Source organism: Physella acuta, unplaced genomic scaffold, assembly GCF_028476545.2.
Source record: "Physella acuta isolate Inbredline_101_S28 unplaced genomic scaffold, ASM2847654v3 ptg000554l, whole genome shotgun sequence".
In the NCBI taxonomy this organism is placed as follows: domain Eukaryota; kingdom Metazoa; phylum Mollusca; class Gastropoda; family Physidae; genus Physella; species Physella acuta.
In genome coordinates, this window is record NW_026732073.1 from 163,571 (window position 1) to 187,405 (window position 23,835).

At 33.4% G+C, this 23,835-nt stretch overlaps 2 protein-coding genes across 2 annotated transcripts in view; both read right to left on the bottom strand.

Moving 5' to 3' along the window:
- Nucleotides 1-1,495: 1,495 nt before the first annotated feature.
- On the bottom strand, nt 1,496-14,064 carry LOC131946332 (glycine dehydrogenase (decarboxylating), mitochondrial). The gene is made up of 25 exons (XM_059307024.1): nt 13,734-14,064; nt 13,369-13,447; nt 12,469-12,604; nt 12,004-12,168; nt 11,732-11,809; nt 10,641-10,788; nt 10,314-10,510; nt 9,883-9,979; nt 9,488-9,593; nt 9,195-9,334; nt 8,788-8,868; nt 7,892-7,992; nt 7,649-7,775; nt 6,150-6,292; nt 5,764-5,839; nt 5,477-5,602; nt 5,311-5,390; nt 5,019-5,088; nt 4,708-4,820; nt 4,121-4,371; nt 3,940-4,035; nt 3,705-3,812; nt 3,518-3,582; nt 3,323-3,403; nt 1,496-3,216 (listed from the first exon to the last, which is right to left on the bottom strand). The coding sequence occupies exons 1-25, from the start codon at nt 14,025-14,027 to the stop codon at nt 3,070-3,072; spliced, it is 3,105 nt and encodes a 1,034-aa protein (XP_059163007.1). The 5' UTR covers nt 14,028-14,064; the 3' UTR covers nt 1,496-3,069.
- Nucleotides 14,065-16,844: 2,780 nt separating this feature from the next.
- LOC131946336 (lipoxygenase homology domain-containing protein 1) overlaps nt 16,845-23,835 on the bottom strand; it is a 43,540-nt gene continuing 36,549 nt past the window's right edge. The window contains exons 58-72 of the mRNA XM_059307028.1: nt 23,723-23,801; nt 23,488-23,563; nt 23,180-23,379; nt 22,915-23,081; nt 22,494-22,613; nt 22,183-22,315; nt 21,934-22,067; nt 21,361-21,518; nt 20,628-20,740; nt 20,291-20,454; nt 19,580-19,672; nt 18,918-19,050; nt 18,231-18,385; nt 17,784-17,944; nt 16,845-17,333 (exon numbers count right to left, since the gene is read on the bottom strand). Coding sequence (XP_059163011.1) covers nt 17,207-17,333; nt 17,784-17,944; nt 18,231-18,385; nt 18,918-19,050; nt 19,580-19,672; nt 20,291-20,454; nt 20,628-20,740; nt 21,361-21,518; nt 21,934-22,067; nt 22,183-22,315; nt 22,494-22,613; nt 22,915-23,081; nt 23,180-23,379; nt 23,488-23,563; nt 23,723-23,801 — 2,013 coding nt within the window. The 3' untranslated portion in view covers nt 16,845-17,206. The remainder of the gene's footprint in view (nt 17,334-17,783; nt 17,945-18,230; nt 18,386-18,917; nt 19,051-19,579; nt 19,673-20,290; nt 20,455-20,627; nt 20,741-21,360; nt 21,519-21,933; nt 22,068-22,182; nt 22,316-22,493; nt 22,614-22,914; nt 23,082-23,179; nt 23,380-23,487; nt 23,564-23,722; nt 23,802-23,835) is intronic.

Here is a 23,835-nt window from a genome sequence, read left to right on the forward strand (position 1 = left end):
CGCGCTTATAGATTCCTAGTAGTTAGGTTTATTAACTTATTAAGTTCTTTTTATTTAAAATTGGTGCAGTTATCAAATGTTAAAAAAAATTACAATATTATTTTAAAATAACTAACGTCAAGTGCCAATGGTTTTTATTTGTAACGATAAACTACCAAAAGACGGGAATGGGGGCGGTCCTAATTGACAAAAAAAAAACTGTTTATCTTTTTAAAAATTGTAGGTGGTGGGAGATCTTTGTTAAAATTGTATTTGTGGTGGGAGGGGGAAAATATAGACGACACAGTAGGCTATGTGGCAGGAGTCTTCTTTGAACGAAGCCACGCTTTTTGTGATGATGAGTGACGATGCTCCTAATCATCACAAACAGCTGTTACTCCCCCCCCCCCCCCCGGACAAAAACGCGATCTCTTTCTAAAAAATAGACTATTTGGTGAGCTTTGTCAACATTGAATCGTCCTCATGTTGGTCATTTTTAGATAATTTAGTTAGTCTTTTAAAACTGCGTTTTTTTTTAGCGCAATTTCCATTCTGGAGAATTGCGTTTATTAACTCGTCATTTCTGGGAATGGATGGATGGATGAATGAATGTATGGATGAATGTGTGTCCGGGCTTTAAGTCGTATCTCCTCCTCAACGAAGCAATATCGATGACTAGTTCCAAAAGCAATTATGTTAAGCAAGTTACGCGAATGAGCATAGGCCATAATAATTCCGGGTTTCTTTCATGTATTTCCCGGAAAAGCCATAAAACCTCGAACAAATGCAGTTTTTGGCCCATATCTCGGCAACCAGACCACTTAGCGACTTGAAACATGTACCAATCGATTCCTGCCATAATTTAGAACAATATTGCCGAAGAAAGTTTTCAAAAATACCCTCTCGTTCGGTCACAAATTTTAAAATTACATAAACACCTACAAACCGATCGTTCTTCTAGCTTGAACGCACCCCAGCACTATACGTCAGAGCTATTTTTAGATAACATAAGGAAATTGCGCATAAATGTCACTTTTTTAATTAACTTGTTTTAAATTCAAACTCTCTCCCCTCTACCTGCAGGTTGTCACAAAAGTACGCCCCCTCCCCCAGTCTCAGAGTTGTGTGTGACATTTATTAATTAATGGACAAAAGCTTAGCAGTCTTTAATGGATTTACTAAGCAGTAATTTCCTTTCTAAGATACAGATAAGCGGATAGTTTATCAATATGAACCAGTATTTTCAGAATGTTATGTTTACTAAGTTTAAGCTTTAATTAAAAGCAAATTGTAAATAAAATTACTATCACACAAGTGGCATAAACATTGGCTAAATGTGTTTTAAAAATGACTTTACTTCTCTTACTGGAGTTCTATCATATTTAAATCAATTAATGAAAAGTAACCTACTCCCAAAATAAAAGGAGAATAATTGTTAAAATTTAAAACAAAAACCTATTAAGTTGAGAAATATTTAAATAACAGTAAAATAGTACAACAAAAAAATTATGTTTATTTGAACCAAGTTTATTTGAAGATGTAATAATTTCCACACAGGCAATTACCAGTCTTGACATAAATGTAACAACTTTATAATGAATGGGAAACCATTGACTAGGTCAAGTCATTCTTATAATTAAAAAAAATGTTTTTATTTAAAAATAGTTTGCTATATAAAAAGCAACATGTTTCATTTTGCCATTATACATTGTATTTAATTCTAAATAACATGTTTTTATAACAATAACATATAGAATATGAGGTATTTTAAAATGGAGACAATCTTTGAAAATGTAATATAATAAAAAGGAAAAATGTGGACAATAATAATGTGGGGGAAAATGTGGATAAAAGTTAAGCTTCAATATCAATTGAAATAAAAATGTAAAGTCTGTTTACTGAGACCCAGTAACCACCAACACAAAAAAATGAATTGTTATAAATTTAGCTTTTATACAACATTCTGCCGGATATAAATGGTTTTATGACTGTTAAATTATGAGGTGCGACTATTAACCTAACTCATTCAACTAATAAACTAGTTCTACTGGAATGTCTTATAAAAATGTATTTTGTAGAATCTGAAGACTTGCTGAAATGTTTTACTTTATTTTTCAAGTTGAATACTTTGCTAAACTATGCAGGTCTGTTGTCAATATTGTTTGCATCATGAAAATATGTAGAAAACAACATTGGAGATACCACAATAAAATAAAAGATGAGCATAATATCTTACAAAAACAATTCTGTGGATTTTTATGACAAAGATCATAGCACCATTTAAAATAAATGGGTATGAAGTATTTTAGTTAATACTTATATATATTGCATAATATCAAAACTTTCATCTTCTAATGTATACAAATAAATAAATTTCTAACATTGACAATATTTTAAATAAGCAGTTGATTTATCTGGCAAATTTATTTCCAATTTTTTAATTATATGAACTTAAAATAATTTTGGTAAATGCTAAATTTTGAAGTAAATAATGTACAATTACAATAACTAGAGTATTTTTATTAAGCGATTTTTATCCTACAAAAAATCAGTTTACACACATTCACACCTTCAACTTCTGTACAATACTCAGCTTAATTCGAGAAAAAAACATACATCAATCATCTAAAAGAAATGTACTGAAGAATAAGTGTGTATCCATTTTTACCATTTTTTTTTTACAAGCTAAAGTACACTTTTGCACCAAGAAGTATTAGAAACTTTAACAAAATATTAGAACATAAAAATGTACAGTATTCCACAAAAGTTTGCTAATACAATAAATGTAAGTAAAAAAAGGCACTTTTATTTAGTTTGCCCTGATTCATCAACACATCAACCAGAAAGTAAACCATTGCACAAGTAAAGAATATCAAACAATAAACATGGATACAATACCTGGAAGGAGATTAGCTTTCAAATATAATCTATTTGTAAAAATAAACCAATAACTAATTCATACAGAAAATATTAGCCAATACTGTAAATTTACCATAATGAGAATATCATACTTGTTTTCAGAGATTTTAAAAGTATCAAAGGATTAATTGAGAAATGTCTATTTTCCACCACTTTTTTCAATGAGAAAGTTTATAAAGTTGACGAGTCCACTTTGTCCTCATCAGCTGAGTTATAGTCAGTCACTGCTGGGCAGGTGCACATCAGGTGTTGGTCCCCATAGATGTCGTCTATACGTGAGACAGTCGGCCAAAATTTGGTGCTTGGTTGAACAAATGCCTGAAAATCACATCAACATTATTTCACATAGTTCTAAAACTATAGCACCAATTTTTTTTTTTTTTTAAGTATAAATTTTCTTAATAAAGCTAGAAATAAAACTTACTGCTGGAAAGACTGCTGATTCTGGAGAATATGGCCTGTCCCATTTACCCATCAGGACATCTGCCTGGGAGTGTGGTGCCATCTGATATAATGAGAAAAAAAAATTGGATAACTAAATAATCACACAAAAGGATTAAAAAATATGTAAGAAAAAAGCCAGGGTTTAAAAAGTAATGAAAAAATAATAATTTTAAACCTTGATTGGGTTGCATTCTCTTCCCCATTGCCCAAGCTCAATAGCACGAATTTCATCTCGAATCACTGAAAAATGTCAGATTAATTTAGTCAATTGGTTATCAGAGGCAAATATCTTTAATATTTTCTACTGTGATCATAACTTAAAAGAATTGATGAAAAAACGAATTAGCACCCTTGGAACTTACTAATAAGAGCATCACAGAAATTGTCCAGTTCTAATTTATCCTCAGACTCTGTGGGCTCTATCATCAAGGTACCAGAAACAGGCCATGACAATGTTGGGGCATGAAAACCTAGAAAAATAGTTTTACTATTTAATTTGATATGCTACCAAAATTTTATTATTTTTATTCTATTTTTATAAAAACAATTAAATTAGCCTGTTTAGATTCGTAATATTAAAAAAAATCTGTTCAATACCATAATCCTGCAGTCTTTTGGCAATATCAGTAGCATCTACATTAGCAGTTTTCTTGAAATCTCTGCAGTCGATAATAAATTCATGAGCACAGAAACCTGAAAACAAAACAAATGGTTATTTTACAAGAACTTAAACAAAAATAATTGATCTTTAATGGTAATCTAGATTTAGAATAACTACCTTTTTCATTAGTGTACAATGTCTTGTAATGGCCAGCCAGCCTTTTGCTCATGTAGTTGGCATTCAAAATGGCCACTTGTGATGCTTTCTTCAGACCTTTAGCTCCCATCATTTTTATATAGGCCCAGGATATAGGTAGGATAGAGCTTGATCCATACGGCCCAGATGAAACACTACCAAACGAGGTTGAGTCAGTGCCCTCTAGTGGCACAATTGGGTGACTGGGAAGGAAAGGGGCCAGGTGTTGTTTGCTGGAAAAAGTTTCAAAAGAAATCAAAATAGGTTTAAAAATCCAATTATAATACATATTTTTGCATTGAGTTTTCTAAAATACAAGTCAACCTTTCAGAGTTGATGGTGAATATGGCAGATGTAACCAATTCATTTGAAGGGATAGTGTGGTCAGCACAAAGTTCAGCCTTTACTTTCCCTAACAAGAGTCAGGTATATATCAGAGCTGGGTGAACTCTGTGACATCCTATAGATTCTCGGAAGCATTCTACTACCCAATATTTCAAACAAGTAACGTAGCTTATATTTTAGCAAGTGAAACAAAACCACAAGCTGGTGCTTGAACTTGTACTCACACGCCAATTGGTCCTGCGCCAGGGCCACCACCTCCGTGTGGGATACAAAAAGTTTTGTGGAGATTCAAGTGGGACACGTCTGCACCATAATCACCAGGACGGCAGATACCAACCTACAGAATACAAAATGTTTTGTGGGGATTTAAGTGGGAACCATAATTCCTTAGAGCAGATACCATCCTTTAGAATTAAAGTTTTTAAAAACTCAAGATCTTCCACTCTTAAACAAAATGAACAGCACAATACTAGAACATGTCTAAGCTGTTTTCATAGTTCTTTGATTCTAGTTTAATTAATATAATAGAGTGTACCTGTGCATTCATGTTGGCTCCATCGAGGTAAACTTGTCCACCAAATTCATGAGTCATTTCACAAATTTCCCTGATAAATACGAGATAATTTAAGTTATAGTGGTATTTTGATAGAGTACACATGTTTGGGATGTATATTAAGCAATTTGTTTGGTTAATGCAATTATTTCACTAGTATTCACTGCAGTCTTCAGACTTGCCTGATTTGAATTAAAGAACTTTAAATCATTATGTTGAAAAACTCAGCTAAAAAGCAAGCTCAGTTTATCTCAAATAAAAAATAAAAATCTACCTGATATCTTTGTCAAACACACCATGGGTTGATGGGTAAGTAATCATAGAACATGCCAGCTCCTTCTTGTACTTTTCCACCTAAAATTCACAATAAAAAAATGTGCCAATATATTGTGGTACATTTATACAAGTAGATACATTATTTATCCAAGAAACAATCTTACATTCTCCTTCATGTGCCTGACATCAACAGCCCCATTTTTGTCTACATTGATGGGTTGAATCTTCATGCCTGCCATCTGGGCACTTGCAGGGTTGGTGCCATGGGCAGATACAGGAATCAGGCATACCTGCTCATCAATAAGTAGAACGCACATTTTACTTAAGCAGTTTAACCAACCTGTCAATCTATAAAATCCTAAGTTTTTATAAAATTATTTTATTTTGACTAATCTGACTGATATAAATAAAAAATTAAATGAAAAAAAAAAAAGATAATTGTGAGTCAAACCTTTCTTTGTTGCTGATCAATGGACTTAAGATAGGCCATGATAGCCCTGAGGCCAGCATACTCTCCCTGGGCACCACTAAGAGAACAATTGTTGTCTAGTTAGTCAAATGGAAAATTATTTCTCTTTTACCTAAAGCAATTCTAACAAAAAAAGTGGAAGCATTTATCTTTTACCTAAAGCTATTATTTAAAATGGCTATCTATAGTGCATGATTTTTAAATCTCTTGCCTAAAGCATTTCTAAACACACAAAAAACAATCTTGTCTAACTATTCTGTCAATCTAAACATTTGCAAATCTAAAAAATGCATTACGTGTAGTAAGTAAACTCATATTAATGTCTAACTCATAACTGGATATTTATAATTGACAGAAATTTTACCAACCTGTTAGGTTGGAATGAAATTCTATCATAGCCAGTGATTTCACACAGATCCTGTTCTAGCTCTTTCAGCATCAACTGGTAGCCTTTAGCTTGTTCTTTAGGGACAAATGGATGGAGATTTGCAAACTCTGGCCAGGAGCAAGGCTGACAGAAACAGTTGTAGTAGTTAGGCTAACATTTTTGGTTTTTAACACGTTTTTCTTAACTCAGCTTCGCGTTTATTTGTTTGTTTGTTTGGATGTTTGTTGTTAAAATTGACATCGAAAATTAGCCCACTTCTGATTGCTCTAGAGATCTGAAATTTGGAATGCAGGCTATTTTCGCCTAACAATTTCAGATGCAATCATAAAAACTAGCAATTAGAGTCCTAAATTAGCTTAATTAAATTACGCCCCAAGGACCATAAAATCGAGGACATGATTTCTAAACATACCGACAAGACTGGAGGCCTATTGACACAGTTACTTCGGCCCCAATCGATGTGAGCGCGCTGGCCGTGATCGTATAGTGGTTAGTACTTCGCGTTGTGGCCGCGACAACCCAGGTTCGAATCCTGGTCATGGCATGTAGGCTTAATTAAATTACGCCCTTTCTCTGTTTAAAGCGTATCGGTCGCTCAAGATTTTTAGTCCGTGTATTTAAAAACACCTAGTCAAGTCATACTTAATCAAGTCATTAGATAAAGTAGAAAATAAACTATATAACAAACTTTTTAAAAACCACGTTTTTCATGTGTAGCAACGGACTAAAAAGGAGTAAATAAAATACTTAAAAAAAAAACTTTTTAAAAAACCACGTTTTTCTTGTGGACTAAAAAGTAGAAAATAAATTTTTCTTTTGTGCTTCCTCGAGCTGTGCAGGTTCTTGTGATGACTGACAAAAAACGTGGGTCGGGCAGATGGGTCGGGAAATTTGATGGTGAACGTACCCACGTTTTTTGTCAGTCATCACAAGAACCTGCACAGCTCGAGGAAGCACAAAAGAAAAATTTATTTTCTACTTTTTAGTCCACAAGAAAAACGTGGTTTTTTAAAAAGTTTTTTTTTAAGTATTTTATTAAAATACTTAATAAGAGCTCAAGTGATTTTGGTACTTTTAACTTTAACCTCAACATTTTATGGTAATCATCAAACCCTGCTGTCCACCATATCACTGAACTGTAACATCCAACGTACCACCAAAATGTATGGTACCACAAAACATTCAATTAAACTACCACCCGACAATACCACTTAAACGTATGGTACAATCAAACATACTATCAAACTATCAAAATGTAGAGTACAATCAAACATACCATCAAACTGTAACACCAAAATGTACTGTACAATCAAACTGTACCACCAAAATGTACTGTACAATCAAACATACCATCAAACTGTACCACCAAAATGTACTGTACAATCAAACATACCATTAAACTACCAAAATGTAAAGTACAAACATACCCAAACTTTACCACCCAACAACCACCAAAATGTACTGTAAAATCAAACATACCATCATCTCTGTTGTACTATTCAACTTCATGGTGCAGGATCCCAGAGAAATCATCGAATGAGCCAATGACAAGTCACGATTTTCCAAGTTCTTCATGTACCTGACGAGCCTAGTTTCTGAATGATATCTAAATCAATAATAAAAACATATGTAATAACAATGTTAAACCAGAATAAATAGTAAATAGAAACAAGTGAATTCTAAACAATGTAAACAAACTTGACATCATAAAAATAAGCTTACGTGTTGAAAACAGGATGTGTTAGGTAGCTGGATGTCCTGGCAAATTTTCCCCTTTCTAGGCTGTTGGCAGGTGCCTCACCTACCTCTTTGGCCAGATCATTCTAAAAATAGAAGTGTTGGAAAGTTTACATAGCACTAAAACCATTTCATGATGTAACAATCAGTAGATTTATTTAAGAAAATATCTTGCCTTTTTTAATCATATTAAAGTCACGCTAATTTGGGGCAGAATGTTATATTTATGGGAAACTAATCATAAACTAATTTAAATGGTTAACAACACACTTATTTAAATTGCAGTGTATGGTACATAATATGTTTTTTTTTCCATTAAGTTAAAGTTGGTGCTCCAAACTGATTTTTTAAATCACACCTACAATCATCGTTGTTGTTAAGTTAAGAACTAATACATTTTTACAAACATTTCTAAACATTTTTGCTGCCATTGTGTTGTGCCATAATTAATATATTAGCACAATTTTAATTTTAAAAAGAGTAATGGACAATCATGAGAGTAGAAATATGAAATGATGAGTTCATGACAGTTCATCTTTAAAAAATGTCAATATTTTTCGCATAAATTGTATGAATTTGGTCATTTAAACTAATGTCAGGAAGACAAAGTTTATAAAAAAGTTCAATTTTGCATATTGTTATTTTTTTAGTTTATATCTAACATACTACAAAAGCATAAGGTTTAGAGTAGATCAGGGGCAAAACCCAGTCATTTTTTTTTACACCAAAAATTGATGTGGTGATGTTTTTTTTTTTAAATTAAAGAAATAAATAATGAAAGGTCATGAAATGCACTGCAAAAAAACACTCAGCTTTCTGCAATTTGGAGTGCCTAATAAATTTATAACTGTGAAATTTCTTGACTTGTATAAAATACTTACAGCAGTAACTTGGCAACCAATAATGTACAAAAGATCAGATATGTCTTTCTGTGTTACAGTTTCATCTAAAGACACAGAGACCTACAGCAGGATAAAAACATTTGTAAATAGCTTTTAAGCAAAACTTAAAATTACTCTTAATGTCAAAGATTTATAATAGAGTAATATTGTTTTCTCATAGAATATAATAGGTCTATCATGTTTACATTAATGATTCTCTACAAGTAGTTCTTGGTCACACTATTATACTGATGGTTATCTGTGTTCTCATTGCTTAAATATGTCGAGGCAATATGGATTAAACCATTTTGTGATAATATATTCATCAAAATAAAAAAATCATTATGGTACAATTTAAAAGTATCACTTGCAGGTAGGCCATTTGTGAATGGTGAACCTCTATTTACCTGTCCATCATCAAAGTAACGTAAATTTATTTTCTTCTCCTCTGCTCTTTTCTTTATTTCAGCCTGTCCGTTCTTGGGTAGAAACTTGACAGTGTCAAAAAATTCTTCAGAATTTACTTTATGTCCACTTCTTTTAACTCCTGAAATAGAACACTTCAAGTTAGCTCATTTATTTCACAAAGTTATTAAAGTAACAAATTTATAGAGATTCTCAAGCATGTTTCATTGTCAAGTTGAAGCAACTAAAAATGGTGAAAGATATTCTGAAAAAAAAAAACAACTGATAAAAAAACCTTCATTCAGAAGTAAAGCTCCGTGATGAACTTTCTGAGCAAAGTGATGAAGACCTTTTGGTCCATGATAAACAGCATACATAGCAGACATGTTTGCCAGCAGTGCCTAGAAAAATTGGTTTAGCTTGTATTAACAAATTTATACATTGAATATTTGTAAGGTGACAGATTTTAGCAATTAAAGATTTAAGATGAATTGAAGATTAAAGATTAACAGTGGAGTATATTTATCAAAACAATTTTAAGATTAGAGACAAGCCTAACTTCAAAAACTTCAGAAAAATTAACATATTTTGAACTGTATTCTGATAAATATTTTAATATTTGGCTCAAGGGGAACTTTCAAGATTAAATAATTTAACCAGAGAATTTAGCTGTAATTTTCTAAATTTTACCTGAGCAGTACAGATGTTGCTAGTAGCTTTATCTCGCCTGATGTGTTGTTCTCTGGTTTGTAAGGCAAGACGTAGGGCTCTTCTACCGGCAGCATCTCTAAAATTAAGGAGAACAAAAACCACCTGTCATCAAATATGTAAAAAAAACCCAGGGAAAATACAAAAGGTAGATAAAGTGAAGTTCATCTGTTTCTTGACCATGGCATTAGACTATATAGTAAGGTCAGCAACTAAGCAGAGCCACTTTTACTTTCCCTAAACTGAGTGTGACACCCATCAGGGCAGAGTGGACATGGGGATGTCCTGAAGACTCAAGAATGAGATCTGAACTTGACTTTGTGATTAGCAGTCAAATGCTAAACCACCAGACCATCTTAAAAGACATTTGCCTACATTAATGAAAGCGAGGTTCATTAATTAATTGTATTTACCTAGTTATCCCAACAACTCTCCCTGGCAACATGCGCATGAATTTTTCCCTGCAGGCAAAAAATCCAGCGTGTGGACCTCCATAGCCCATTGGAATACCAAACCTTTGGTTTGTTCCTATGGCGATATCAAATCCAACATCGCCTGGAGGTTTCATGAGTGTTACAGCCAACAGGTCTGATGCTGCCACCACCAGTGTCTACAATATAAAAATAGATTCACTGGAACAAAGTTTTAAATAAAACTCGCACAACAGTCATTTATAAATTGACCCAAAATTTAAAATTCAAGGATACATCTGAAAAATATTTCAATGAAAATTTCAGTACCCCATGTTTGTGGGCTGCGTCAACAAAAGAAGAGAAGTCGTGAACAGTTCCATCAGTGTCTGGGTACTGAACTAAAGCACCGCTAAAATCTCCTTTACTGAAATCTACAGCCTGCCAGGATCCTTCTACAACTTCCATCCCTTGAGGTCTACACAAATAAAACAAAAACAAAAAACAACCATTGATTTTGTTTCTAAAATTAAAACATTTTTTAAAAATAAGACATTGTTAATTTAATTTGTGTTCTAGATTAAATGTTTTAAAAATAGAAGAGATCAGTTGTTAGTGAGGCGCAAACAGCTGGTAAATCATGTACCCAACTTGAACTATCACCAAAAAACAAGTACAATGAAAAGGTGTGGTTATGACTCGATCTTTTACTGGTGGTCCATGGGATGGAGTGGCCTAGCGGTAGAGAGCTGGACTGCTAACCCGTAAGTCTTGAGTTCGATTCCGGGTTCAAGTCAGTAGACTGTCCATGAGTCCACCCAGCTCTGATGGGTACTAACTCACATTAGGTTAAGTTAAGGCAGCTGGGCATAGTGTTGACAACACTATCCCTTTATATGCCGTGGTCACAGCAATAAGTAAACTCTACTTCACTTGCCCAGAAGATCGTCAGGTTTGAAATGGAACTTTACAGGTAGATCATACCAACTTCTTCTTCTTAGTTCTTAATTTTTAGTGTTGGGAGGGATGGAGCCTTATCTGCCAGAGGGTTTGAACTCAAGACTTTTTTCAAATTTATCAACCATGAGCTTTGCCGACTCGACCATGCTTCCATCACAATTAAGGATTACGTGTCAACTGGTTATGCACCATTGAGGCCATTGACTCCGATTTCAGCCTGCTTTTCTTTTTGGATTTGCTTCCATAGCCTTTGTCCAACCAAGAACAAACTACAAAGCAGCAGTTGTTTGATTTTGGAGTTGTCTCTCCTAGAAGAGTGACTGTCCCCAGCTAACGAGCCTCATCTGCCCGAGGGTTCGAACTCGAGACTTTTCGGTTTAGCAACCATGAGCTTTACCGACTCGACCACGCCGATGATTATCATAAAACATAAAAAACTCATTACAGATAAAAACACTTACTCAGCTCTTGTCTTAACAACAGAAATAGTCTGCAGATGGCACTTGGAGTCAACAAAAAACTTCTTTCTTTTGTTCTGCCTGGTTTTAATGCAAGTTTAAAAACAAGTTAAAGTTGGCTACAACTACAATAATATATTAAATACTCTGAACAAACATAAATTATTTTACTAATAAATATTGCTCTAGTATTGAAATGATTATTTAAAGCAGATAAAAAATTGAAAAAATTGCTCTCACTAAAAAACAAAGGATTGCTTTATCTGTGAAATTACCTTTGGCAAAGAGAAACAGCTTCAGCAGCCGCTGTGCCTTCATCCAGCAGCGATGCATTGGACACGGGCAGGGCCATCAAATCTGTGACCATTGTCTGGTAGTTGAGGAGACTCTCCAATCTTCCCTGAGCCAGCTCTGCTTGATAAGGTGTGTACTGTGTGGTCCTAACATCAAGCACATGATTTTGAATGAACAGCATAATAAAATAATAGGAATATTATCTAAACTAACTAAAAGTTTAAAATAATGAACATGAAATATCTTTTAGGTATTACCCATACACACATACTTATATGGATAAAATAATACTTTAATGCTATTTTAAAATTAAGGATTAAAATAAATAATGTACCAGCAATGACAGCCTTACCAAATATGAATACTGCTAATTGCAATAAACCAAAAAATCAATGGAAAAATAACAGTAGCATCGAAAATGTAAATTAAGTGGTTAAAGCAATTACCATCCTGGATTTTCAAAAATGTTTCTAAGAATTGGGGTTGGAGTGTATGTGCCGTGGTAGCCTTGTCCTATGTAGCTTCTCCACACCTGATTTTTTGAAGCAATTTCTTTCAGGCGAGTCAGTAGCTCAAACTCTCCTACAGATATAAAACATGTGATTGTTAGGGCGTGCTTGTGTAAGAAAGAAAATGATTTGGTGAAAAAGAATATTTAAAACAAAAGCCACTTTTTAAAAAGTTTTCAATAGTGACAGATTTACATAAAAAGGTGAGTGACTAGACAATTTTTGGAGCAACTAAAGATATGTAGGTGACCTACTTTAAAATGACCTTCACCTTTATGAAGCTTACATCAATTGCATGCTTATGATACAATAATCTGTGCTGGCAAACAGTAATGTGTATGCATTACTGTAAAGTCCTAGTTTTAGCACATTTACATGTGGCCCACAGTTTTTGAGGTCAATTAGATTAGCTATAGTACTTACAAAAACCTTATAAGAAATATAACATCTTAGTATATTGTCTTTAAATAAGCTGATTAGACTTAAGTTTCATTTCCTCCACCAAGACCATGTTTTACAATATACAGCTTTTATAAACCTTACCAATAAATCTACTAATCCCATCTATTTCAAACTAATGTATCATCAAAATAGTTATACTGGTTATTGTCCACATGTACTTCTTAAAGGCAAAGATTATTTCTAGACACAGTTGTATTACATCATACTAAACATTAGTAGTCTGAATGAAGCTATGGAACCCTTTGGCCATACCCACAGCTCTACATTCTACACTTTAAATTTCACAAGAAAAAATGCCGTGCTATAAGAAATTTTTTAAATGATCACCCCCCCCCCCCCCCATATGTTTGATTGAAGGTATTCTGAAATACTAACCAAGTGGCTCATCCAGCTTCAAATCTCTGTTTAGAAGGATGTCTTCAGGAACAGCTGATTGAGTTAATTCTTCCAAGTCCTAAATAATCAGTACACCAAATTTAAAAAAAAAAATACAACTTGAGTAGGCCTAGTTTAATTGTGATGGGTAATGTAATGGGCCAACAAATATAAAAACCTAACTCGAAAATCATAGCCCCCTTCCATTATTTTATTATGTATTAATAGTATTATGTAAGTCAAGTAACTACTTCAAAGTATCTAGAATAATCTAGATCTACTAGAGTCTAGTACTAGTCACAGACAGGCACTTAAGTTAAGTCCAAAAGTAGGCAAAGTTCTCTAAGAAAAGTTATAAAATTTACCTTTACTCCAATTATATCTAGCATAGCTCGAACTTCGGTAGAATTTGGCCCGATATGTCTCCTTGAGAAATCATCGTATCGCTTGATAAGTTTATCTAACGGTGTTGCGTTTTTCTCACTTGATGTTGAATACGTGTTGGCCAGAATGTTTACATTTTTGTTACTGACAGCTGACTGGATGTGAAAAGTGCTAGTTCTCAAAATGCTTCTTTTTCCAAAAGCAATTAAATGTTTGTTTCGAAATTGCATATTGCACGAAGACACAGCCCGAATTAAACGTTCAGATTTGTACATTTTTTCAACTTTTACTGCTTTGGTCTAATGTACTACGTTTAACAAATCACACACACACAAATAATGATTCTAGGTCAGCTGCACGATGGCAAAATGCTGTTTCTTAGTTTTTTCTTGGGTTATATAAATGAGGTTAACCAATCAAAATGATTCCAGGAACCCAACCCCCATTCTTATCCAATCCGTATTGACGTGTAGCCAGTGCAGACCAGCCAAAGCAGTTTATAACTAGGTCATTTCGTCGATTTATGAAAAACTTTTTTTTTTCCTTTTAAAAAGGGTTTAGTACTTTGTAAACTTTTAGAAAATACTTCTTGCTACTAAAAACAAGCAATTAAATTTGACATTTTAAAAACGTAAGCCTTCAATCTAGTAGCGTCACGGATGTCACCTGATTCGGTAGCTCCATGACCAGGTGTCAAACCTACCCAGTGCAAATGTGGTTGGGGCTTTTGTGTAGGGGCCGTTTTGTCACGGGCTGTCTTGATGTTGCACGAAAAAAACAAGTTAATAAAAAGTCTAGTGACAATTTAAGCGCAATTTCCTTATGTTATTTATTTTAACGAGTAGGCCTACACGATGCTCAGTTTAAAAAAATATCATCCTAGGCCTACACGATGCTCAGTTTAAAAAAGTAGTAATTAATTTTTTGTGACCGAACGAAAGGATATTTTTGAAAACTTTCTTCGGCAATATTGTTCAAAATTATGGCAGGAATCGATCGGTAAATGTTTCAAGTCGCTAAGTGCATTTTTTCGAGGTTTTTTGGCTTTTCCGGGAAATCCAGGAAGGAAACCCGGGACTTTTTTTGGCCCACAATCATCCTCGGAACTTGCTTAACATATTTGCTTTTGGAACTAGTCCTCGATATTGCTTCGTTGAGGAGGAGATACGACTTAAAGCTGCGGACACACATCCATTCATTCATGCATCCAGAAATGACGAGTTAATAATCGCAATTGTCCGTATGGAAATTGCGCTAAAAATGCATTTTTAAAAATAAGTTATAAAGAAAATAGCCTTTTACATAATTGCAAAGAGTTACAATGTTAAAACAAACAGGTGTAAGTCACTTGCAGTGTTTCTTCCAGACTTTTTTCCCGGGGGGGGGGGGGGCACTTGAAATTTTCGGGGGGTAGGGGGCGGTAGACTATCTTCGGGGGGGGGCACTATTAAAAGTATAAATTTTCTATATAATTTATATAAATTTCATTTCGTTCGGGGTGGGGGTGGGGGCGGTAGAATGCCTGGAAGAAACTCTGGTCACTTGTGTCAGTTTATTCACTAAAACCAACAATTTATAGATAGCATAAATTTAAGTGTTAGGGGTCGGCCATAAATGACGTCACACTCGTAAAGGGGGGGGGGGGGGAGGGATTCCGTAATTTTGTGACGGTATGTGGAGGGGGAGGGGGGGTGGTCAGAAGGTGTGAGGTCACACTTTTTGCATTTTAGAAAAGCAATGTTAGAAAATGAGTTTTAGCCGTTATTTCGCGTTTTAGAAAACTGGTTTAATAAATTATAATATGAATTGATTAAAATACTCTATGATGACTGAGTTCAGACAAGATTTTGGAAAAATATCGATGTTTTAAGAAAAATTTAATAGCAATTATGAAGGGGGTTGTAGGCTGAGGAGTGAATCATTTTAGGGGGGGGGGGTCTGGCTTTTTGTGACGATGTGTGACGGAGGGAGGTAAAAATCGCCCAAAAAAGCGTGACGTCTTTTATGGATGACCCCCTTACTAGACATGTAACTGCTTTATATGCGCCACTGCCCCAATGACGGGTAACATCCCGTATTAAATTCAACTACGTAGGTAGAGGTATAATAAGTGGAGCGAAAATAAACATACAAAGGGACATAACTTTGGTCATAATAACATCTATTAAACACACCTTTTTTCCTTATTAAATTTTAATTCATCCAAATAAAATGCTTTCAATTACATTAATTTTATTTTTTTATTCAATACAACTTCTAAAATAACTTGTTACTTTCAAGTGTGTTTCTTGCTAAAATGAACCATGTAACATCAGCTGCAACCTATATCCCTTGTATTTGCCATCCCGTCAGAAAGATTTCCCCCACCCCACATTTTGAAACTGCTCTGGGTTACAGCACTGATTTTTATCTGATCTAGTGAATTACCACCATGCTTTAAAGTTTGGCGAGATTGGATAAGACGGACTAATTTCAGTCACTGGATTGAGACGACAATTGCGATTGCTGACATAGCCAAGGGAGACAAACATGTCTTTGTGTCATTAAATTATTTTTTAAAATCCTTAGTATTATCTGTGGAAATTGTTTATTTGAAACTGCGAAGTAGAAGAAACAAGGAACACTGCAATTTGAAAACAAATATAAATTTGCTTTAAATATGAAGAAAAAAGTAAACAATTAAAAATAACATGCAATAGAAACTATTGTAAAAGGACATAATTATTTTTATTTATTCTTTAAAGTTTAAAACTTACAATGAGAACAGCTTTGCAACATAATGAGGCTTATATATAAAATATATAAATACAATGGACATTTTGATGTAAAATATTTATTTTATTGAGCATATTTTAAAATATTTCCTTTAATATAAAGTATATGTATATGTACATACATTGCATAAAAGTTAAAGTTATTAGCTTCAGTAGACAATAATACAAACAGGAATTGCAAATAAATTCATATAATAACTAGGCTTATAAAAGTATTTTTTAAAATTTTATATGGGACATCCTTTTTATATTAGACATTACATTCCTTAAGAATTTACATTTTTTTTTTCTTCTATTTAACAAAATTAATGAATAATATACAATAACTAACCATGATAAACATCAACAGTCAGGGATAGTTCATCATATAACATAATATTACCCTTTGTGATGAGACAGATGTTCTACAGATAGTAAGAACCAGCAGTAAAAAAAATGTAATGGTTAACAGTTATGCCACATAGCATAAAAGACGTCATAAATTATAGGATAGAATCAAACGTTGATCATACTTAAGAACACAATTTGTTTTGCTCTCTCAAAAAAAATGTAACTGTGTGACTAAAATATTTACATTTACTTTTTGCATGACATATGTTTTAGTTGCACATGCGTCAATATTATTTTAATTTCTTTTTCACCAATTAAAAATAAATCAAAGAAGAGATTACAGTGCGTATCTAATAATAGCCACTGTCTCTAAGTTTTTTACTCTTTAGAAAATCATAGCCATCTTCCTCATAGTCATCATCTTCCAGCATTTTTCCTTTCAGGATAGTCACTTCTTTACTTTCTTCTGTCAACCACCTACAGAAAACAATTTTAATTTAAGCCAGCATGGAAGCTGCATATATTCAGCTACAAAAATAAAATTGACCTTTTAAAAATGAGACTACAGAATATATAAATCCTTTTTAATTGCCAAATCTATTTCTTTCAATTGTTCTGGGATTGATATATTAAAAAAAAATTAATTAGTATTTTATATCGATGGAAGATTGTGGTCAGACAGTGGAGTGAATGATTACTAAAAGTCTTGAGTTTGGATTCCAGGCTTGAGCGATTAGGAAGTCCCTGACTTCACCCAGCTCTGATGGTTACCAGACTACATTAGGGAAAGTAAAGGTAGCTGGGCATAAATGAGATCATACTATTCCTTTGTATGCAGAGGTCACAGAAACAGGTGAACGCAACTAGATTCAGTGCTAAAAAAAATCATGAAGCCTTAATGCTCATTATATAAGCTACTTATGTTACCTTCCATATGGGAATACAGAGCTCTGTTTGTTCATTAAATCTTCTCTTTGGATGATCACACAAAGTAGTTTCCAGGCTGAAGCTGCTCCTTGACCATCATGGCCTACTGTTATCTTTTCTAGATCTCCAAGATCCACGGCTTCAATTTTAAAATAGTTGGTCTGAAAAATATATTGTCAGAATAATATACTTTTAATAGAAGATCTGGGGAAAAAATGTATTTGATAATTAGTATGCATATTATAAATTTGATAGTAGGTGTGAAAGAATATATAGTACCTATTTTGCTATTGGTTATTCAAATTGGTTACCAAAAAAAATATAGGTTTACACTTGATAGCTAGTTGTAAAAAATTATAATTTTTAAATTAGCCTATTATATCCTTAAATCTTATTCGAAACTGTAATAACCCAAAGATTGAAAAAAAAAGGTAAATTTGATCAAACCTTTCCTCTTTCAAACTTGGCTTTGCCATCCATCTCATTTCTTAGCAGCCTTTTTCCTGAATTGCCAAGTGTTCCCACAATATCCATGTATACATTTGCATTTGTTCCTGCACCTTCATCAGCTTCTGTAACTGTCTTGATAATGTATTTGTACACTGAAATAATTAAAACATTTTAATACACAAATATATAGGTAACAAAAAATATTTTTAATTTTTTTTTGATTAAGCAAGAAAACAAATATTTGATCAACCAGGTCTAAAATAGAAGAAAAATTAGTTTTGTTCCCTTCTTAATTTTCCAGCAGGTTTTAAAGTGTAGGGTTATTTTTAGACTTATTATTAAGTTTTTGGTTGGTTACTTCATTGCAATGACCTGGAAGAAGACACCAAGAAAATTGGATACACCTGGGGACAGTTGGAGAGACTAGCCCAGGACAGAGGCGCCTGGAAAACTCTTGTCAGCGGCCTATGTCCCAGGAGGGACGGCAGGCAAACCTAACCTAACCTAACTTCATTGCAATATAATTGGATGTTATTATAATTATTACTAAATCTATTTTCTATTCCTAAAATTTACTTTATTAACAGGTTTGTAATCAATTTGTTATTTGGTACATAAGAGGGTTTATTTTTTTTAAAACAAAGAAACATTTTTTACTAAATTAACTCATTTGCTTAAATATACCAGGAAGAGAAGTTTGATCAGCCTGCTGAGCTGCCCCTTCATACACAACGTCCCCGTCTGGCTGATTATAATCCAGCCATCTGTTCACTTTGAATTCATGCTTCTCACCAGTCTCGTCATTCTCAAGTGTGAGCTGGTTTAGAAGAAGTAAGGTTATTAAGTTTTATAAACTTGAATGTCTAATTTATTTCAAATGCAGATTTTAATGGAAAAAGTGTATGCGCTTTTGCCATGCTAAAAATTGTTAGCCAAACTCAAGTCTGTAGAACGTCCCTGAGTACATCCAGCCTCTGATGGGTACCTGACTCAATTTAGGGAAACAATATGATTGGACATAGTGCTGACCATTCCCCTGTTTGCAGAGGTCAGAGAAACAGATGAACTCTACTTCATCTGCCCTATTGTTATAGGATATGAATGGGAACCTGTTAGGATTTTTTTAAGGTTTCCTTAAGTATTCAAAATATTTCAAAAGTTACAAGCCTTATTGCTGTGTTTTCATGCTCTATGTTTGAATATGTGGTAATTAAAAGGTTTATATTTAATGATAATTTCAACTCTGTAATAATGTTATAGAAACATCTAATTACATTTTTTCTTCAAATAGCTTTGAAAAAAATAGTTCTGAGAATAGCCCACACAAAACAAGAAATCAAACTGACTTTGTCTACTTTCCAGCCTGGACTGCGCCCTGTGTTATCATGCTCTAGTCTGACCTTTGTAATATCTCCTATGTCAGCTGGATCTAGCCAAATCTACAAATAGAAATTTTAAAACATCACCAAGAAATGTTGCACATTGATTACTTTGATGGTTCTAAGCTTGATTGGATTGTTTTGTTTTTCACTTAACGCTATAATATAATTGACTAAACCAATGGCTGATTATATATGGTGACAGAAATTTCTTCTATCATAAAACCTGGCTATAATTTAACATTTAATTACAGCAGGCATACTACATATACAACAGACCATTTAAATTTTTGTGACTAAGTAATTTTAAAATTATTACAAGTAATTTCTTTTCAATCCAGTTCCATGTCCCTATTTTTTATTTTATGTTGTGGGTTTATAGTGTTATTGTCAAACTTATTGTGATAAATATAAGTGGGTTGGTTGTGTATTATGTCAAGATGTGCTTCATCTTCCAATCAGATTGTACAGCTTGTTTTGGAATTGTACTTGAAATTAGAAATGGTTATGGTGTGCATAACATTCTGATTAGGATTTAGTTAAGCAACTGGCATTTGGCTTTGGCCTAGAGAACATCAGTGAGACAGTAATTATTATTTTATTAAATTAACCCCTACTGTAACCTATTTTATAGAAGAGTTCTCTAAAAGTCACAAGTAATTTAAATTTCAAACTGACATCAAACTGATCCGTCTGCCCGGTTCTAAAGTTCTCTTGTCCATTTGTTCCTAAAGTAAGTGGCCCAGATCCACCTTTACTACCAAACACTGTCAATGTGACATTAGCATCAGTTCCACTGCCTTTTTCATCTCCTGTCTTTGTATAGACTTTCCAGCTTCCAGCTTTATGGGGAAAATATAAAGAAAAGTTTGACATTTGTAAAAAAAAAAACACAGTAATAAAACATTCTGGAAGGATAAACTTCATTCAAACATGATTTATAACAACCATCATTTTAAAAAAATGTTAAAAAAAGGGACCCCAATTTTACAACATGTAGCCATTAAACCCTGACCTTTGTCCTCCCCTTCATCCTCTTCAGGTTCATCATCCTCTGCCTCTGTAATGATGGCTGTGAGAGGCAAAACACGCTTTACTGCACCATCATCTTGACTTTCATCCAGCCATCTGAAAATATAATTGGCTCCTAATCAGCATAATCAAATTTTAACAGAACAAAATATCCTCAATGCATTTTGAATTTAAATGTTTAAACTTGAGCTAGGCCAAACATTGACAGGTCAGAGAAATAAAATAATTTAAATCGAAAGTAGTGAAATTCCCCCCCCCCCCCCCCCCCCGGTCACCCGTCATTACCCCTGGAGCAATCCCCCCCACCCTCCCTCACCAAGTTAGAATCCTGACCCTAACTCCAACTCTATACCTATATTACTTAATCCTAGCCTTAAGAACCTAAGCATTCACCTCAACCTAAAACCTAACCTTATCCCTTACCCTAACCTTAACCCTAGCCCTATCCCTAACCCTAGCTGTACCTTAAGCTATGACGGAGGAGGGGGGGGGGGTAATGTTCACCTGGGCGGGGCTTAATTGACAGGGGGTAATTACCCCAGGAGTAATGTCAGGGGAAATATCCGGGGGGTAATTGAAGAGGGGAGAGCGGTAATGCCCTGTTCCCGTGTTTGCTGTAGTCAAGAGTAGAGAACCAATATTAGCTTACAATGTACACACAAACAGATTCATACAATACAAAGTAAAACTTGTCTTTTCATAACAAAATATTTTACCTTTCACATTCAAATAAGCAAACCAAGTTGGAATCCATTGAGTCTCTGACTTTAATGTTCCTCAGGTACCAGCCTGACCCAGCACCAAGGCCATCATGTTTGATTTTAACTGTGTTTAGGTTGCCAAGGTCAACAGCTTCAACTCTAAACACATTTACCTGAAGTACAATTTTAACTCTGATTTTAACATTTTAATTTTTTTCAAACAAGGTCTATTATATTAACCTATTAGATCAGTACATAAATCAAAGCATTAAAAAATAAAGTGTACTTTAATTTTAACAATTTAATTTAACTTTTTAAAAATTTGGTGTATGTATTAGATTAGTAGGCCTACATAAATCAAAACATTCAAAAATAAAGTGTACTTTAATTTTAACATTATAATTTTTTTTCACATATAGTGTATGTAATAACCTATTAGATTAGTAGTTTAGTACATAAATCAAAACATTTAAAGATAAATTGCACTTTAATTTTTACATTTTTTTTTAATATGGTGAAATATATTAGCCTATTATATTGGTACATAAAACCAAATTTAATTGTTATCAAAAAGTTAGGCACACATACATGTTTATCAGAAGTCTTAGGGCCATGCAGGTGCCTCCATCCTGTATCCCCATATTCACCCACAAGCTGGACATAGACATTGGAGCTTGGCCAAGCACTTTCTTCCATATTTATAGCAACAAAGTAGTTTAAAACTGAAAGTAACAATTATAGGACTGAAACAAAATTTAATTTTGTGCTTGAGGAAAAAAGGTTACATCTGTTTATCATCATAAAGTTCAACAGTGGGTTACAAATTAGTTACGCTACCTGCCAGCATTTCATCCTGGTTTCTTTTATTGACTGGAAACTCCCTCCAAAAATCTTGATCTTCCTCCATTCTCACCCATTGGTTGATAGTAAATTGATATTCTTTATTTGATTTTATTTCCTTTAATTTGATCTACAGTAGGAATTATTATTTTTAAACAATAATTTTTAAAATAAATAATTAAATTTTATAACATTTAAAAAAAAATATAATTTTTAACATTTTTATTGCATGTAGTGCCAGTACACCACAAGAAAAGTAACTCTTGTTTATTAAAATACATTTAGTTAAATAATAGTCCTTTTATTACCATCTCGCCAAACCAAGAGGGACAGGAACTGAAATCTGAGTACCAATGAAGTTCTTTCCCTTTGGAATCAAAACCAACACGCAACTTAAAGAGATTTCCAACATCTTTTTCTGTAAATATCTGCAACAAGATTGTTTGTATGTTTATTCCATACAGTTTGTCAACTAATAAAAGTCTACTTAATGCACACAAATAAAAAGTGGATGTTGGAGTTTTAAATCATCAGGTTAACCACAGCATTTAATTATAACTCAAGTTATTATTTTCATTCTGAATAGTTCATCAGGGATAAGTTGTTAGCTTTTCTTCTTAACAGGGAAATAAATAATAATTGCCCTCTTTTTAAAATTGAAATTGTGACTTATGTTTTATTTTTTTAAATGTAAAATGTAGATATAAAACTGAAATAAAAAAAGGAAACCTCAAAATATTGGGTCTCTCCCTTCCTAAGCGCATGCTGCTTCTGTTTATTTTTAACAATCAAGGGCTCAGACTTGTCTTTTTCTCCATACAGAACCAGAACTAGGGCTGTCTCAGTGCCGTTATCTAAACCGTTGCCTGTTACTGTTGTCAAACTGTACGTGTAACCTAGAATATAAAATAAATTAAGAATATTACAAGTTTAATAAACATTAGTAATTAGAAACTTATTAAAATATTGTTAGGAAATAAACATTTTATTTTACCTTTTTTGACTTCAGGACTGGGAGGTTTTCCCTTGTCACCCATTGGTTTAGCAACAGTTGCTGTCATGATCAGTTCTTCCTGGGGAGGGGCTGCAGGAGGTCTAGCAGACTTGTGGACATTAACAACACTTGTGCTGCCATCTTCATTCAGGTTCAAAGTTCGCAATGTGGCTCCATCATCCTGGCCAGCATCAAACCATCTGTTGCAGTAGAGACCAGGGTTAAAAAGGAAATTTTTTTTTTTAAATATTACATTTTTAGTGTCTATTCCTGACATGTATGAGAAGGTGTAATGATTTCAAACAGACCTGTTGCATACAAACAAATAATCCCTGTCATCATTGCCAGGTTTCACTAGAAGTTTGGCCAAAAACCACCCAGCACCTATAAAAAATATTATTCCTTGATAAGTAAAAATAAAATTAAACAAAAACATTTGTATACAATATGAGTTTAAAATGTTTTACATGAATTTTGTTAAAATATGAATTATTGAAATGCAATCCTTAAAGATATTTCACTAGCTAGTTATTTATTTTTTACCAGGATTATTGTTGAGGTGACCAATTGTAACACTCTTCAGATTCATCAGGCTTACAGCTTCAAGAACAAATTTATCTGTCTGGAATAGGAATTTATTCAAATGTTCAATTTAT

Bases quoted from the DNA above. Each gene is read 5' to 3' on its own strand.
- LOC131946332 (XM_059307024.1), bottom strand. From the start codon at position 14,027: ATGTACAAATCTGAACGTTTAATTCGGGCTGTGTCTTCGTGCAATATG. The intron at 9,335-9,487 runs GTTTTTTTATCA...GTTCTATTTCAG, and splicing joins AGCTTTACTTCTGAATGAAG to GAGTTAAAAGAAGTGGACAT. The intron at 3,217-3,322 runs GTAAGTTTTATT...TGTGATTTTCAG, and splicing joins AATCAGCAGTCTTTCCAGCA to GCATTTGTTCAACCAAGCAC.